Source organism: Stegostoma tigrinum, chromosome 8, assembly GCF_030684315.1.
Source record: "Stegostoma tigrinum isolate sSteTig4 chromosome 8, sSteTig4.hap1, whole genome shotgun sequence".
Classification (NCBI taxonomy): Eukaryota; Metazoa; Chordata; class Chondrichthyes; order Orectolobiformes; family Stegostomatidae; genus Stegostoma; species Stegostoma tigrinum.
Window position 1 is genome coordinate 85158830 of NC_081361.1, and position 19116 is coordinate 85177945.

The 19116-nt window shown below is 43.6% G+C and overlaps 1 protein-coding gene across 4 annotated transcripts in view; it reads left to right on the top strand.

Annotated features, from left to right (window-relative positions):
- bcar3 (BCAR3 adaptor protein, NSP family member) overlaps positions 1–19116 on the top strand; it is a 174250-nt gene that overhangs the window by 118713 nt on the left and 36421 nt on the right. Inside the window, exon 1 of one of the 4 annotated variants that reach the window (XM_048540000.2) lies at positions 13299–13393. The exons of 2 other annotated variants lie outside the window; for them this stretch is intronic. In XM_048540000.2, coding sequence (XP_048395957.2) covers positions 13382–13393 — 12 coding nt within the window. In that variant the 5' untranslated portion in view covers positions 13299–13381. Of the gene's footprint in view, positions 1–13298; positions 13394–13577; positions 13877–19116 lie in introns of those variants that run through there. One more of the 4 variants, XM_048539999.2, reaches the window with a different exon arrangement.

Here is a 19116-nt window from a genome sequence, read left to right on the forward strand (position 1 = left end):
TGTAGATGTACCCACACAGCTGTTAGGGAGGGAATTCCAGGATTTTGACCCAATGACACTGAAAGGATGCCGATATTTCCATGTCAAGATAGTGAATGGCTTGGAGGGGAACCTGTAAGAGTAGGAGTTCCCACATACCTGCTGTCAGTATCCTTCTTAGATGGTTGTGGTCATGGGTCGGAAGGCGCTTTCTAAGAAGCCTTGGTGAATTTCTATGGTGCACCTTGTAAATGGTCCATATACTGCACCTGAGTGTCAGTGATGGAGGGAGTGGATGTTTGTTGATGTGGTGCCAGTCAAGAGAGCTGCTTTGCCCTAGATGATGTAAAGCTTCTTGAATGTTGTTGGAGATGCACCAAACCAGACAAGTGGGAAGTATTCCATCACATTCCTAACTTGTGCCTTGTGGTGGGTTATGTCAGGAGGTGAGTTACTCGCTGCAGGATTCCAGGTCTCTGAACTACTCTTGTAGCCACTGTATTCATATAGTTATCATTTGCCATCCATAATGCTTGAAACATATCCTAACTATAGCATTAACAGCTATAGCTGATTTTCTGCTCAATGGTAACCCCCAGGATGTTGGTATTGAGAATATTGAGTGTTGAATGTGACTATTGAGATCATATACCCAACAATTTATTTGTTCCTTAGTTTTATTTATTATCAAAAATGGAATTAGTTATATCTGGATTCCATATTAAGCACATGTGATGAGAGGTTCTTGTATTGGAAGGTATGAGGCTAGAAGTAGCTGGTCTTTGGAGAACTGACAGTGAGGACCCTTACCCTCAACAATCTGAAACAAAGGCAGCCACTGCCTTCAAGCCATGGTACCCCCCTCTCAACTGGAACCAACTGCTTCGGAAGAGAAGGCATTAGGAGAGAAAGCGACCAGGGGAATGGAATCTAAGGGAAAAATAGCTGTTAATGCTATAGTTAGGATATGTTTCAAGCATTATGGATGGCAAATGATTCAACTGTGAAATAACCTTGGGCTAACTGTTGCTGTGTCACAGTGCATCACTGTCCATGCTTCTCGACCTAGTATATCAAACAGTACCGCTTTGGCAGCAGTAACTATTTACATGGTGAATTCTGTGTTTTCATCACGTTTTATTCTCTTTTCCAAAAGGGGGAGTTTCCTTTAATTTACCCCTTATCAGCATCTTGTAACAAATGATAGGAATGAACGATAATGTTCAAATTACAGACTAAAATCATTAGCTACTTTTACTGATGGGGCACTGATAATCTGAATCAGGCTCCAGCAGGACCTGAACTCATTAGATTGCAGTTTGAAATTGATTTGCACATTCTTTGCTGGTCTGCATTGTTGTAGTCGTGCCTTTCATGTAGTTTAGTCCAATGGAGCTTATTTTACCAATGTTGCTCATCTTTGTCAGTTTGTTCCCAATGATCAATTTTATTCTGACTTTAACATTTATGTGTTAAGTAGCCCTTTCAAAACTTCTGGGCATCCCAAAGAGCATGACGGCAAACAAAATACTGTTTGAGGTGTATTCACCTTTGTAAAGTAGGAAATACTGCAGGCAGCAATCTTTACAAGTCAGATTACTGAGTTATTTATAGTGCATCCATTGGTAGTTTAGCTCATCAATGCGATATGTGTGGACTGTACTCTGAAGTATCAAAGAGTCGCCCCATGGTCCTATAGCAGTGGGTATGGCTCCTGCCTGAAGTAACCACCAGTCTGCGTGCCAATTGCTCTCTGTCCACTTTGGTTCATTTTCAGCTTTGCAGTGAAGCAGAAAAGAACTGGCACCCACCCACTCGCCAGAGTCGCAATGAATGTTCTCGTGGCATTTTCAAATCAGAAAGTTGCTCTCAGCCGGAACCAATCTTGATTTTCCCTTCTATTACTGATAAATTACTTACCAGCATATAATTGTAATTGTCCTGAAGTCATTTGTTCTTAACAATCATGCACCAATTGGTGCCTTGTTAATGTTCAAGGATAAGCCTGGTGTTTTTTCCTTCTTTTTCCTCCCTTCTGAAGATTTTTCATTCCCCAGATGTGGAGACCTCTTGCCATTGATAAGAAGCTCAGAAACTTCAAGCTTAAGCTGTAGCTGGGAACAGACACTGGGGCTCCAACTTCATTGCAATGTAATATGCAAAACTCTTTGACCAACTGTGCAACCCTACGCCGGCATAAAATACTCCTTATCCTGGAGGACTACAACAAGTACATGCTATGAGATATTTATGGCCACACAATCATTAGTTATGAATTGTAACCAATTCATTCCTGATCTTTGTACAGTGACTTTTTTTCCACCAGCCAATGGCACTGTTTGATGAGTCCATGTGTTGTGATTGCCAACATTCAGGCTCCCATTGTCTGGTCTGGTGATCTTGAATGGTGTATGTGCAGCAAAGAAAACACTGATAAATTCTGCTACCTTCCTGATAAACAATAGAGGCAGAATGGGGTTAAGGGATGCTTTTCGGCAACAGAAAGCCGGCTTATGAAGCAATTAGAACATAGAACAATACAGCCCAGGAACAGGCCCTTCAGCCCTCCAAGCCTGCGCCGACACATTTTGCCCTTCCATACTAAAACTGTTTTCACTTACAAGATCTGTATCCCCCTATTCCTGTCCTATTCATGTATTCGTCCAGATGCTTGGTGAATGCTGCATTGTGTCTGCTTCCACCAGCTCTTCTCCTCCTTGTTAATTTGAACATGAGTTCAACCCCTGTTCTGAAATGTGATACTAAATTACAAATCTGCAATAAGGAGCCTGCAAAATCACCAATTGAACGTAGGCACAGTTAATACAAGTATAGCGAGTTTTATGAAGATTTGTCGAAATCTTAATCCAAGTATATCAGCAGTTGTAGATTTTAATACTTACTTCAGCTGGATAACTCTTACTCTTTCCTGAATAGGAAGTTTAACCATGAGATGGATGAATGTTAGTCTTTATCCAGAGGGTTGGAATTTAAAAGGTTAGAAGGTAATCTATGCAAGGCCCAAATTAGATTACACCTGGAGCTCTCTATTTAGTTATGGGAATCATACCTTGGGAAGGCTATATTGGCCTTTAAGACAATGTAGTATTGAAATACTGGAATGAATCCTGGACACCAAGGGTTAAAATATGGGAAGAGATTCACAATCAAAGATTGTGTTCCCTGGAATGGTAAACATTGAGGAATGGGCTGTTCAAAGTTTGCAAGATATTCAGGAGAACAGTTGGGATACATAGAGAAACTAATTCTGCTTCTTAGATATTGTAAGTGTTATGGACCAGACCAGACCAGAGCCCCTCAAAATATTTTAAGAAGGTAGCCTAGAGCCTAACTTCTTCTTATTTTAAAGGTAAATGTAACATGCTGTATTCCAGATGCAATTTGACTGGTCAAATTTCTTGGTGTTAGGCAAAACGCAATTTGTTCAAACACTATAGTTAAAATACAACAAAATAAAGAAGAACTTAAGAATAACTTAACTCTATTAGAAAACTCAGTAGAATAATAGATGCAGTAACTATTACTAATTAACTGTTTCAATACAGTAACATCTCATAAACACACCCATTAGCAAAATAGCTACTTCAGGAATCAGATTTTCCTATTTGCGACACCCACAGTCAGAAGAGAAATCCCAGTTTCTAGCTGTAACCGAAAGAGGGGGGAAAAATAGCTTCAACTTCTTCAAAACTCCAGCTGCTTCTGCTGAATCTAAAAGCTTAAAAAAAACTAGAAATGCTGGTCTGTGAACTCTGACCACACTCTTCCAAGCTGCTTCTATCGATCCAACTTAAGAGAAACTAAAGCCTCACAAGCTGTTTATGTTACCACGGACTGGTCAGCACATCTTGTTCAATCTCTCAAAAGAAATCCAGGACAAAATATGGTTCTTAACACCATATCATCCTCATACTAAGGCTAAGAACAAGTAGTCTAAAAATTAGAACCAGTTCTTTCAAGAACACATTGACATGCAATGGATGTTACTGGGACTAGAGGGTTTGAGATATAAGGAGAGGCTGGAATATTCCCTGGAACATAGGCGGTTGAGGGGTTACCTTTGTAGAAGTTTATAAATCATGAGAAGCATTGATGAATTGAATAGCAAAGGTATTTTCCCCAGGGCAGGGGAGTTCAAAACTAAAGGACATAGTTCTAAGGTGAGAGGGCAAGATTTAAAAAAGAACTGAGGGGCAAATTTTTCACACAGAGTGGTTTGTATGTGGAATGAGCTGCCAGAGAAAGTGGTAGACATAGGTACAGTTACAACATTTAGAAGACATTTTTGGTCAGGTACATGATTGTTTAGAGGGAATGGGTGAAACGCAGGCAAATGGGACAAGTTTAGTTTGGGAAACACGATTGGCATGGACGGGATGGACCAAAGGGTCTGTTGCCATGCTGTATGTCTCCATGTAGGTTAAAATTGGGAGCTCCTTTCCAATAAATGACAATTGATAATAAATCGATTGTTAGGTTAGGTTCTCAGGTAGTTAGGCTTTTTAAATCAAATTTGTTAAAGGATATTGGAGTTAGATTGCAGGTCAGCTACAATCGCGTTGGACAGGTTGAAGGGGCTAAATAGCCTTCTCCTGTTCCTAATTGTTTTGATGTGCAGCAGCATCACAAATGGATTTGAAAGGAGGAAACTCCCAGGAGGGGTCCTCCCACCATTAATAGTGGCTAGTCCTTTTAAGGAGTCAAATTGAGATGCTGTAAATTTTCCCAAAAAGCACTTATCACTAATGATCCATTTGAATGGATTGACACACCAGCATTACTGTTTTCGCAACCCATCTGTCATTTGTGATTAAGTATAATTTCCTTGCCCACTTTGCAGCCTGTGTGGGTCGAGAGGTCAAAAATGGATGCTAATATTATTCAGGCACTCAGACTACCTCCATGCTTTCAGTGTGTGGGGTGAAATGCACTGCTTCTTGTTTTAAACACTATTTCTGCTGTGCCCCTAGTGAAGGTGTAATATGTTTGATATCTGGTTGTCAATTTGCTGCTGTCTGTGTTGCTGAGCTGCTGTGGGCCTGCAGACACCCAGCACATATCTTTGTTCAATCATGAAGCGTGGCTACTTTAGCATTCGCCTTGTTTTAATAGCTTGTTTTTAAATGGTACAGGGATATGAAATACCTCTTACATTTACTCCTGGAACAGGAGTGCTACAAGTGGAGGAGGTGAGTTTCAGCAGAGAAATAGCATACGTGACACAAGAACTTCCTGGTACACCAGTCATGCATGCTATTGACTGCTGGTCCGGGTGTGCCCCTAAATTCAGTTATCACAGTTTATGTTACAGTATTTACTGATGTGCATTAAACTAGGGCTGTAATTAACCTTAAGTGCCGGAAGATCTAAAATCAGATGTTTGTCTGATCCATCTGAGTGCACATTTGAAGGTCTCTTTGAGCTCTCAATGAAGATAACGAGTTCAGCCTGTTTAGGAACAGTAACTTATGCTCGAGTCTAATGGCAAAACTTATTGGCTCAGTCTTTCGGTCTCCATATCATCGGAGACTGGGTGTACACCCCCAAGCTGTACGTAGGTAGCCCCACACCCGGAATCCCTGACATTGCCAACCTTTCCATTTCCTGGTGACTCAAACCAATTCCTCTCAGCCGTTTATTGACTATCAAGCTTTGAAAAGACACCGTGGGTAATTGGGATATATTTGGGGCTAAATTAAATTGCGGGCTGAATTCTGCCAGTTCACATAAACAAGTAATTATAATTATGTTTATCTTTCTATTCTTGTTCTCACTTTAAACTATTTTCCATTATCAAACCAGCTGATCTGAACTTGAATGTAGAAATCATTTTTGCCTCAGCCATTAACCCTGAAATGGAAGTGGAACCTTAAAAGCCAAACAGTGCTCCAAGCAAATATAATGGGGTTGATTGTGAGCTACCTTGTTAATTCAAAACCGATAAGAGCAGGTGGAATCCCACCCAATGATACTCTGCGTTGTCTCCTGAATAGGGATCAAAGGATGAACATTATTGGGCTCTTGTAGTGGTGCAAGTTGCTATTCATTCATGAAATGTGAGTGTTTTTGGCAAGACTGGTATTTATTGCTTATTTGCCCATGAGAAGGAGGTGATGCTCTGCCATCTTGAATGGCTGCTGCCTTTGCCATGTTGGTACACCCATGATGCTGTTAGGAAGTGAGTTCCAAGGCTTTGACCTAATGACAATGAAAGAGCAGTGACATAGTTCCAAAACAGGGTATGTGTCTCGCAGGATGCAGTGTTCCCATCCATCTACTGACCTTGTCCTGCTCAATGCTCGAGTTTGGGAGGTGCTGGCAAAAGATGAATGCTGGTAGTAAACAAAACTGTTGCTGAGTAATAGAGAATGTTCCAAATCTCGTTCGTATGTACCACTGATACGCTGGAATGAGTTTTAAAAGCATTCTGGAAGAATGATTCATGGTAAAGTATTTCCATAACACCTGCCCGGGGGCATTCACTTTCTAATCGCACATTCCCAGGAAGACCCAGTGAAATATACCGACGTCACAAAACAGTAACAAGTCATCTAATCCAACCAGCCTGACATACTCCATTCAAATGAATAGTTTTAATTACGTTTTTAATTACATTATACTCCCTATTCCCATATTTCCTTTAAGTCCTGTGAAATTCCTCCATCCACCCAACTAATCCTACCAGGAATGGAGAAACTGAGCTTTCAGTTACTACAACGGAATCAATTTTAGAACTTTGTTTCTAAGTGTGAATATGTTATGGCTGCCCTCTGTATGCACTTAATCTTCTATCTCTCAGACTTCCTTCTTGATCCCCCAACTATTGGAAACAGCTATCCAAGGTTCTATCTAAACTGTTTAAAATGTTACTTCTTACTGTTAATGTAAGCATCTCTGGCTGAGCCAGCATTTATTGTTTATCCCTGCTAACCCTTCGGGAAGAGATGGTGAGCTGCCTTTATGAACCATTTGGTTTGGGTAGACTCTCAATTCCATTAGGGAGGGATTCCTAGGATTTTGACTCAGTGACATTGAAGGATCAGTGATATTTTTCCAAGTTGGGATGGTGAATGGTTTGGAGGGAAATTTGAAGGTGGCGGTGTTCCCAGGTATCTGATGGGCTTGTCCTAATAGTTGGTAGTAGCCATGAGTTTGGAAGGTGCTGTCTGAGGAGCCTTGGTAAATCTCTGCAGTGCTTCCTGAGGGTTGTTGGAGCTGCACTCATCCACACAGACTTGTGCCTTGTAGATGATGGATACGTTTTTGAGACTCAGGAGATGAATTTCTTGCTGTACGTTCCCTCGCTTCTGGCCTGCTTTTGTAACCATAGCATTTAAATGGCTAGCCCAGTTCAGTTTCCTGCCAATGATAAACCCCTGGACATTGGCTGTTGGAGTGGGGTGTGGTTCTGGATTCCTGTCATTGAGTGTCAAAGAACAATAGTTAAATTCTGAAGAAGGGTCGCGACCCAGAACATCAACTTGGCTGCTCCTCTGATGCTGCCTGGCCTGCCGTGTTCATCCAGCTCCACACTGTATTGTCTCTGACTCCAGCATCTGCAGTTCTTGCTATCTCTCAATAGTTAAATTCTCTCTTGTTGGATATGGTCACTGACTTGAGCTTGTGAGGTATGAATGCTGTTTCCCACTTGTTATCCCAAATCTGAATATTGCACAAGTCCTGCTACATTTAGACAGTCTGCTTCACAATCTGAGGAGCGGCAAATGGTGCTGAACATCATCATCAACATCCCTACTGCTGACGTTATGATGGAGAGAAGGTCGTTGATGAAGCAGCTGAAGATGGTTGGACCTAGGACTCTACCCTGAGAAACTCCTGTAGCGATGTCCTGGAGTTGAGGTGACTCCAACTGGTGCAGAGTTTGTTCCCGATACCCGTCGACTCCAGTTTTGCTGGGGTTCCTCCAAGCCAAAGTCATAGAGTCACAGAGATGTATGCCATGGAAACGGATGCTTCAGCCCAATTCATCCATGCCGATCCGGCATCCTAGATAAACCTAGACCCATTTGTCGGCATTTGGCCCATATCCCTCTGAACCCTTCCTATTCATATACCCATCCAGATGCCTTTTAAATGTTGTTATTGTACCAGCCTCCACCACCTCCTCAGGTAGCTTATTCCAGACATGCAACGCCCTCTACATGAAAAAGTTGCCCCTTAGATCCCATTTAAATCTTTCCCCTCTCACCTTAAACCTATGCCTTCTAGTTTTGGATTCCTCCACCCCAGGGAAAAGGCCTTGTCTATTTACCCCATCATTCATGATTTTATAAACCTCAGCCTCCGATGCTCCAGGGAAAATAGCCCCAGTTTATTCAGCCTCTCCCTGCAGCTTATACCATCCAACCCTGGCAACATCCTTGTACATCTTTTCTGAGCTCCTTCAAATTTCACAACATCCTTCCTATAGCAGGGAGACCAGAATTGGCCTAATTAGTTAGGCCAAGTGGCCTAACTAATGTCCTGTACAGCCACGACATGACCTCTGAACTCCTAAACTCAATGCACTGACCAACAAAGGCAAGCATACTAAACGTTTTCTTTACTAGAGATGGTAGGAACTGCTGATGCTGGAGAATCTGAGATAACAGTGTAGAGCTGGATGAACACAGCAGGCCAACTAGCATCAGAGGAGCAGGAAAGCCGACGTTTCGGGTCTGGACCCTTCTTCAGAAATGGGGGAGGGGAAGTGGGTTTTGAAGTAAATAGGGAGAGAGGTGGAGGCGGATAGAAGATGGATAAAGGAGAAGATAGGGTGAGAGGAGAGAGACAGGTCAAAGAGGCGGAGTTAGAGCCAGTGGAAGTGAATGTAGGTGGGGAGTTAGGGAGGGGATAGGTCAGTCCAGTGAGGATGGAAGGTCAAGGAGGCGCGATGAGGTTAGTGGGTAGGAGATGCGGGTGGGGCTTGAGGTTGGGAGGAATGGTGAGGGAGGCGGTGACTAGCTGCTGGTTTTGGGATGCGATCAGGGGAGGGGATATTTTGAAGCTTGTGAAGTCCACATTGATACCCTTGGGCTGCAGGGTTCCCAAGCAAAATATGAGATGCTGTTCCTGCATCTTACCGGTGGCGTCATTGTGGCACTGCAGGAGGCCCAGGATGGACATGTCGTCCGAGGAGTGGTGGTGGGGGAAGTTGAAATAGTTTGCAACTGGGAGGTGTAGTTCTTCGTTGTGAACTGAGTAAAGGCTTGGGGACCGCTTTGCGGAACACCTACGCTCAGTTTGCAACAAACAACTACACCTACCAGTCGCGAACCATTTTAACTCCTCCCACCGCCCCCCCAACCCCAACCCACCCTCAGATGACATGTCCATCCTGGGCCTCCTGCATTGCAAGGGTATCAATGTGGACTTCACAAGCTTCAAAATCTCCCCTCCCCTGACTACATCCCAAAACCAGCCCAGCTAGTCACCGCCTCCCTAACCATCACTCCCAATCTCAAGCCCCACCCCCATCTACTACCCACTAACCTCATCGTGCCTCCTTGACCTTCCATCCTCACTGGACTGACCTATCCCCTCCCTAACTCCCCACCTACATTCACCTTCACTGGCTCTAACCCTGCATCTTTGACCCGTCTGTGTCCTCTCATTCCATCTTCTCCTTTATCCATCTTCTATCCGCCTCCCCCCGTCTCCCTATTTATTTCAGAACCCCCTTCACCTCCCCCATTTCTAAAGAAGGGCCTCGACCCGAAGCGTCAACTTTCCTGCTCCTCTGATGCTGCTTCGCCTGCTCTCTTTACTATCCTGCCTACCTGCGATTCCACTTTCAAAGAACTATGAACCTGCACACCAAGGTCTCTTTGTTCAGCAACATTCTCCAGGACCTTACCATTTAGTGTTTGAGTCCTGCCCTGACTTGCCTTTCTAAAATGCAGCATCTCACATTTCTCTAAGTTAATGCTTTTTCCCAGAGTGGGGGACTCAATTACTAGGAGTCATGAGTTCCAAGTGTGAGGAGGAAAGTTTAAGGGAGATATGCGTGGAAAGTTCTTTACGCAGAGGGTGGTGGGTGCCTGGAACGCGTTGCCAGCGGAGGTGGTATACGCAGCCACGATAGTGTCATTGAAGATATATCTGGACGGGGAGCAAAGGGATACAGGCCCTTAGAAAATAGATGACAGGTTTAGACACAGGATCTCAATTGGCAGAGACTTGGAGGGCTGAAGGGCCTGTTCCTGTGCTATAATTTTCTTTGTTCTTTGTTCTTTGTTCTTTGTTGTATTGCAGCCTTTATGTGAAGGGCTGTAACTCTCACCTCACCTCTGGAATTCAGCTTCTTTTGGCAATGATCGCACCAAGGCAGTAATGAGGTCAGGAGCTAGGTAGCCCTGGCGGAACCCAGACTGGGTGTCACTGAGCAGGTTATTGCTGACCAGACTATTTTGATAGCGCCATTGTTGATGACACCTTTCATCACTTTACTGATGATCGAGAGTAGACTGATGGGCCAGTAATTGGCCGGGTTGGATTTGTCCTGCCTTTTGTGTACAGGGTATACCTAGGCCACATTGGGGGATAAATGCCAGTGTATTATTGCGTGTATATTAATGTGCTAGTGTATTATTGCCTGTATACTGACAGAGGCCAAAATCTTTTCCATATCTGGTCATTTCTTGATGTAATGTGGGATGAATCAAATTGGTTGGAGGCTGGTATTCAGGACGATGGGATCTCTGGAGGAGGCCGAGATGGATCATCCACTCAGGAAGGGGGCTGCCAAGTGGTGCTGTTCCAATGCATTTGCTGCCCTTGGGCGTTAAAGCTTGCAGGTCTATGAATACATATATATTTGTTTAGTTCTAAGAAATGATAAACTACACATAAAATGCGTGTTTTTTTCTGAAGAAGGGTCCAGACCCGAAACGTCAGCTTTGCTTCTCCTCTGATTCTGCATGGCCTGCTGTGTTCCTCCAGTTCTATACCTTGTTATCTCAGATTCTCCAGCATTGGCAGTTCCTACTATCTCTAAAATAAGTGTAAGATGTTTTTGTTCAGGTTTCAGATACCTGTTTACTTTCAGAAACATGTTTGTATTTGAGAATGGGTAACCAGCAAGACCACAACTGATTGTTTGACACTGGGATGATGTCGAGGATGCATCAAAACATTACCTAGTTTCATTGTTCTGTTTGACTATGTGTGCAATGGCAGAGAAGGTCATTGACAGAGGTCGTGGAAATACTTCAGTTCAAATGATGCATAGAGAGTCATAGTCATACAGCATAGAAACAGGCCCTTCATCCACCAGCCCATACCACAATGACATAAATTTTTCGATCAACTATGCATTTCATACAACCTTCCACATTCACAGAATACCCTAAAGCACTTCAAAGATATGAAATACTTTTAAAATGTAACTATTGTTGTCACGTAGGCAAACAGCAACCAATTTCTACATGGCAAGATCCCATAAACTGCAATGAGAGAAGTAATCAGTTAGTCTCTTCTGATAATATTGGTTGAAGAGTCTGGATTTTCCGGGAAAAACTCTCCTACCTTGCTCCCAAATATCTCTGAGACCTTTCACATGCCCCAGACAGGCAGTGAGGAACTCATCCAGAAGATATCACATGTGACAATGCTGTGCTTGTCTGGTTGGCTGTTTGTGCTCCACTGAGTTTAGTTCATTCTCAGTATGACGAGAGGTATAGTCTGTAGTTGGTGGCAGTTCATTTTAAGTAAGACATCAGGAAGAAGCTTTTCAAGCAGCGAGTGATTTACTTCTGGTTGGTTGGATAGGGGAAAATTCATTCCAGCATCAGAACAACAGTGTGCAGATGTTTTGTTTTCTGAACAATTGAATTCACTTTGAACCATATATATCCCAGGATAGCAGTTTGCCTGTCGACGCCTATAATTGGACAGTTGGTGCATGTCCAGGGTCAACCTGTAACAAGAGATGGAGCTTGGAGGGAAACTGATCAGAAGCCCCCGATTGTTGTTTCACACTAATTCGCATTATTGAGAAAACGAACTGGACTAGTCGTATAAACATTGTGGTTGCAAGAGCAGGTCAGAGGCTAAGAGTCCTGAAGCAAATAACTCTCTTCATGACTCCCCAAAGCCTATCCATCATCTAAAAAGCACAAATCAGGAGTATGATGGAACATTCCCCACTTGCCTGGTTGGGTGCAGCTCTAACAGCACTGAAGAATCTTGATGCCAGCTCAATTGCTCAACACTACATCCACAAACATCCACTCCCACCACTCCAAAGCTCAACTACAAGTGTGTACCATCTACAAGATGCCCTGCAGAAGTTCACTGAGACATATTAGACAGTACCTTCCAAATCAATGACCATTCCATCTAGGACAAGGACAGCAGATACATGGGAACACTACCACCTCCAAGCCACTCACCATCCTGATTTGGAAATATATCGCCATTCCTTCACTGCCACTGGGCCAAAATGCTGGGATTCCCTCTCTAACTACATTGTGAATGTGAATACAGCATATGGACTGCAGCAGATGAAGAAGGCAGCTCAACACCACCTTCTCTTGGGTAACTAGGAATGGGGCAATAAATGATGGCCCAGCCAGAAATACCCACATCCCATGAATGAAATGAAAACCTCATGAGCTTTGGTCTCTTGTGGATAGTGGCTCATTCCTTACTTCACAGACTGACCGATTGTTACAGTGCGGTAGGAGGCTATTCAGCCCATCATATTCAACCTGGCCCTCTGAAGAAGCAACACACCGAGCACTATTCTCCTTGCTCTCTGTCCATTACTTTTCAGATAACAGTATCTATGTGAGTTGTTTAAGTCAGGTTGTCTCCATCACACTCTGGGAGATTGCATTACAGAACTTCACTATTGGCTGTTTGATATTTTTTCTCTCGATCTTGTGTTTCTTTTGCTCGTTAGTTTAAATATGTATCCCTTTTCAGATCTGAGTTATCATGAACATGGTGTATCAGTACATGTCGGGTGATAGCCTTTCGTCGGCACCCCAGCATCCTAAAGTTCCTGGATTAGTAATTAGTTTAAGGGAAATGTAAAGTATGACGGATTTTGATTGATCTTAACAGCCATCATTTTTCGGGAGAGCTCTGTTAACAACTTTTAAAAGAGGGTCGGGTTTTAATGCTTTAATGCTCATGTTTCACTGAAACACATACAGTTGGCAATTAGCCGGGAATCTCTTTTCATTAACGGGACGATGCACTGGGTAAGGCGTGATCTGCATATTTCGGATGAGTAAATGCTTCAGAATGCAGAACTTCAGATATTCCCATTCAACTTTCTGTTCTCAGTTGGCGACAGAAGCGTCAGTTGAACTGGGTTCCCTCAGTTCACCCCAAAGCACCGTCCCTCAGAGAGTTGAATAAAAGGGGTACAGCCATGGTCATACAGGTAAGATGCTTCCTATCCCCATTCTCCCCGCCCCGGGGGATGACAGAGGGAGGTAGTGCTGGCGGCCTGACGTCTAGCTTTGACCTAACAGCGACTTTGCAAAAAAGGGGGCTGTCTCCAAATAGTGAAGAGCGCGATTTGCCAGTACAGGAGTCCAGCTCTCTCCATACATGGACAGTACAGGGACCCCGCAGTCTCACTCACTGAGCTGTCAGCAAACAGGGACCACTTAAGCAGGGCTCCTCCACGCTCTGGAGGCAGTCAGTTCGCGTCTCACTAATGGATTTACCATCAATTGTGAAATCCTCTGCGGTGTTTTAACCCTGTGTCCCGGGAACCGTCTTCTCCTCTGTGTGTGCGTTTTTTTTTCAAACAAAAATAGCGGACATCACATCATCAAGAATGACGGAGAGGTGCAGTGTTTTAAGAGCTCTCTCGGCAGCCCTGTGCTGTTTCTATAGGAGCTCCTACATTGAAGTCAAGGTATGTACTTAAACATTCCGCTATGTCAAACAGACCGGGATAGGGAACAAGATTTCCTCTTGAGACAAAATATATTCATACCAGCTTCGGTTTACCAAACTTCTCGCCTCTTATGCTGACAGCCAAGACATTCTCTTTGCGTGAATTCAGACAAAGAATCGTTTTCATGAATGAATTTAGGGTCTGTTTTAAGTCTCCTACTAACCCCGTGCTCCCTCTGAAGGGCAGGAGGAGGCGCCATTCAAATGTACTTGTTAGTTGGAGTTGTTGATTTTTGATTTTTTTGTGAAGTGTCTGATATTAGACTCACGGAGTATGTGTAAGCTGCTAGGGGATTAAGCAATGTGCTCTTGTTTAGTTTGGCATCAGGCTTTAATACTTAAAATAACTCGAGTGGTTGTCATGGGAACTTTCCATTTAACTTTGAACCAGTTCATTTGCCGCCTGTGTGCTTGAGGGTATTATTAGTGTTGGATTGGGGTCTGGACCCAGCCAAACAGTCTTGCTAAGGAATGAACTAAAAATAACCCTTGCACCGCATGTAAACTTTAAAAGAAGCACACTCAATCGTTTAAAAATAAAGATAGAGGGGTTTTTTTTGGTTGAAAGCCGAACGGCATTGGTCCATCTTTTAACGGAACTCTTGTGATTCAAAGGCGATGATCCTTCAGACTCGTGTGTTGTCGGTGGAACTCGTCAGTTTCCGAGCTGGGAGCTCATATAACATTGTTGCATTTTCCAAGCCTGGAGGCAGAAGTAGCCAATCGCTTAGAGAAGCTTCCCATCTCCGGACTGGAGATGCAACAGCTTCTGCAAGTGGCCTAACAGAAGCTGGGAAAGGAAGAACCCCCACCCCCACCCCCAAAACTAACCCCCGCAGCCCTTTATAGGCTGTGGGAACAGGGACAAGGCAGCTATAACGGGGCGGGGGGAGGTATCTGCTTCACGTCCCGTCCTTTACTCCTGTAGTAACCGCAACCCGGGCTCTTTCATTATATGTGAGTCACCTTCATCTTTCCAAAAAAAGAACCGGATAAAAAGACACAGCACATAAAAGTAATAACCAGCCCACGCCTTTTAAATCCCAGATGAGCCGAGTTCAAAAAAAAACGAAATTGAGGTGCGTTTTGTCAGCCCCAGGGAGTCTGTGTGGGAAACCGCTGAGCGTTTCATGTGGGTTTCTGTGAACCGGTCCCAGCCGTACAAAGAAAATATATCCCTCAGAAGGACTTTTCGCATTTGGGATTTGCGGTTTGAAAGCTCCATGCGAGTGGAAGAAATGACGAAACGTTCCAGCACCGTTTTAGTTTACAGAGTGGCCGGAAGGGAGAGATCCAGAGAAACTGTTGAAGGTTTAGATATAAACGCTCATAATGATACAGGGCCCGGGTGGGACAAAGATTGTCCGATAGCACAGCCTAGTGTAGACTGTACAGTTTCCCAGATAGCTTTGTTGAATTGAAACAGATACATTACTTCATAGTGAGGTCAATATTGGAACAAAGGCATTTCTGGCTAAAATGATGAGTAATTAATTCCACTGTGAAGAATGGCTTTAAATTATAATAGAGAGAGACAGTATGCAGGGCGTATTAGGAGTAAATTACTGCAGATGCTGGAATCTGTGCTGAAAACGACCAATGTTGGAGATCACAGCTGAGCTCTGAAGCCTCGCCTCGACTCCAAACGTTATCTTGCGCTCTCTCTCTCCATGGATGCTGTCTGATCCAGGGTGTACTGTTTTGAATTTTGTTAATTCATGGCAAGACCAGCATTTATTGGCCATCTCTTATTGTCCCCGAGAAGGTGTGATGAACTGCCTTCTCAAAGTGGAGTCCATGGTTTTGTGTAGGAATTGTCCTCAGTCCTGTTAGAGAGGGAGTTCCAGGGTTTTTGACGCAACGACAGTGAAGGGACAGTGACATTGTTTTGAGGTTTTAGGCTCAGGAGTGAACTTCGAGGTGGTAGAGGAACTGATTTTTGAATTACGGTAAATGAAACTCTGGACAATTGCTCTAGGACATCTTGTAGATGTTGCACGCTAGCACCACAGTGGTGGAGAGTGTGAATATTTAAGGTGTTGGATGGGGTGCTGATGAAGTGGGCTACTTTAGTTTGGATGATGTTGACCTACTTGAGTGTTTGTGGAGCTGCTGTACTCTGGGCAAATGAAGAGTATTCCAATTTATTTGTGACTTGTGACCTGGAGATGATTGCCATTCTTTGGAGAGTCAAGAGATGAGTTACTTCAGGTTTGCCAGTCTCTGACCAGCTCTAATAGCACAGTACTTATCTGGCTGACTCAGTTCATTTTCTGGTCAGTGGTAGCAGAGGATTCAGTGATGGTAATCTTTTGAATGTTAAGGGACAGTAGTTGGATTCTTCATTTACCTGGTACTTGTGTGGTATGAGTGACACTCGTCATTTATCAGCCCATGCCTGAATGCTGCTAAATGTGGACAAGTGTCTGAGGAGCTGTGAATAGTGCTGAACTAGTCTGAGCCCGGAACTTAAGACCATTAGATGTAAGGCATCAGTGAATATCCTTATTTCTGACTTTCTGATGGAGGAAAATTCTTGGTGAAGCAGCTGAAGTAGCTGGGTCTAGGACATAACCCTGAGGAGCTCCTTCAGACACGTTGTGGCTGAATTAATTGATCTCCAACAATCACAACCATCTTCCTTTGTACCAGCAATGACTCCAACCAGCAGAGAGTTTTTCTCCAATTCCTCCTGACTTTGTTTTACCAGAGCTCCTGGTTTGCAGCACCTGGTCAGGTATTTCTATTGCATCACCCCTCAATCTTCCCTTTTCTTCACCCTTTACTATGTAATTTTCCTGCTCAGTTTAACTTCCAGTATCATCTTGTTAGAATTATTTTCAAAATGCTGCTGGGTTTTTCTAAACTCTTGTGTGTCACTGTATTCTTTTAGAGAACTCTTTATTCAGCCAATTATCCCAACTTGCAGCCCTGGACTTCCCATTAAACTTTCATCGTCTGGAATTCTCTTCCTATGCAATTTAATCTTTGATACCTCTCTCTGTGTTTAAGAAATTTGCCTACATTACTTTAGGGACATCCAAATGAGCGACTCATCATATGCGAAGGCAATCCCTTGGCAGCAGGGACACTAGAGTCTTTTGTAACCTCTTTTAAATCCTTCACACACTGTCTGTTCCTTTTATAAAATACTCTCGGAGGTTTGTTCTCATGAAGAACACTCGATAAATGGGGTCTGACTTTGCTTCTTTTGAACCATCAGCTTCCAATTCTGTGCAAACATAGTCACTCTCCCTAATGTGTATCGTAACAAGTCCTGGATTGCTTGGGACAAACAACACAAAGCTGCTGATTCAACTGAACCAGTCCATGCTGTCATTCATGTTCGACTCAGTTAAATCTATCATCATAGCCCTCTATTCCCTACTCCGTCATGTACATTTCCACAGTACTGTGAAGCTGGAGATCCAAAATAGTGACCCAGTGACAACAAAAGAATGGAAAATATTTCTGAGCCAGCATGGTACATAAGTTGTAGGGGAACGGAAGACCATAAGATGTAGAAGATGGAGTAAACCATTCAGCCCATCGCGTCTACTCTGCCATTCAGTTAAATTATGGCTGAGTTGATAATCCTCAATCCACTTTCCTGCCTTTTCCCCATATCCCTTGAATTCCTTACAGGTTAAAAATTGATCTGTCTGAGCCTGGGACATAAGACCGTAAGATGCGAGGTAATGTGCTCCCTTTGGTGAGTTGGTCTAGTGAGTTCTGCAGCGAGTACAAATTGCAGCCACAGAAGCTCTGGTCCTGGTAATGGTGGATGTTGAAATGGCCCATCGAGTGGATCAGGTACAACATGAATGGGTTAAAATATTTGTGTTAAAATCACACAGATCAGATAACCACACAGCCAGCTGATGGAGAAAACGTGTGAGGCACTCCAACTCTCTGATGCTGAGGCCTTGGGTGTATTTTGTCTCACCTGTAGTTGTAAATGGAGAAAACAGTCATTACAGGCAGCTGAATCTCCTTAAAAAGCAGCAGGTAGCAGGGCAACTGACTGCATGTTCTCAATGTTACAGTCAGGGACAGACGTAGTTTGCTCAGATTTCTAACAGCTGGACCATTTTAATTCACTTTGATTCCCATGTTCCCCACCCTTTTGATTCGAACAACGGACTATTTTAACCTTGTTTTCATTCACTGAATCAGACTCCCAGGTGAGAGTTAGGGGTGGATCAAGTAAATGTAGAAATCTTTGCATTCACCCAATTCACAATGTCATACCATCAACATCTCCCTCTCAGGCTATTAATCCAGGCTAAAGTTGTTGAGTTGGTGGAGTAAGGGAGATAAAAGTCTTGCTACCACAGTACAGATCACAGTGAGACTGCATCTGAGGTAATACATACAGGTTTGAATGTCTTATTTAGGTACTGAGACACTTGCATTGGAAGCATTTCAGAGAATGTTCATGTGGCTGCCTCTTGGGATCAATGGGTTGTGATAGAAGGAAAGGTTGAGCATTTTGTGCCTACATCCGGTGCAGTTTGGAAGAATGAGAGGTTCTGAAGAGTGCTGACAGGTTAGTTACTGGGGGAATGTTTCTGTTTGTGGGGAATCTAGAATGAAGGGACCAATTTAAAAACAAGGGATAGAAACAGAAAATGTTGTAAATCACAGCAGCTCAGGCAGCATCTGTGGAGAGAGAGCAAGCTAATGTTTTGAACAAGGGTCTAGGCCTGAAACATCAGCTTTTGTGCTCCTGAGATGCTGCTTGGCCTGCTCTGTTCATCCAGCATCACACTTTGTTATCTTGGATTCTCCAGCATCTGCAGTTCTCATTATTTCTAATGTTTTGAGTCTTGTTGACTCTCTGAAGGGGAGGAGTGAAGGAGTCTCTGAAGAGTCATCTATGGCTGCTGCCTGACCCGCTGTCATAGAATCCCCACAGTGTGGAAACAGGCCCTTCAGCCCAACAAGACCCAGCCCTCTATAACCCACAGAATCTACACATCCCTGAACACTATTGACAATTTAGCATGGCCTACCCACCTAGCCTGCACATCTTTGGATTGTGGGAGGAAACCAGAGCACCCAGAGGAAATCTACACCGACACATGGAGAATGTACAACCTCCACATAGACAGTCACCTGAGGCTGGAATCGAACGCAGGTCCCTCGTACGAAGGGGCAGGCGTGCATTTTCTTTTTTCAGTGCAGATTCCAGCACCT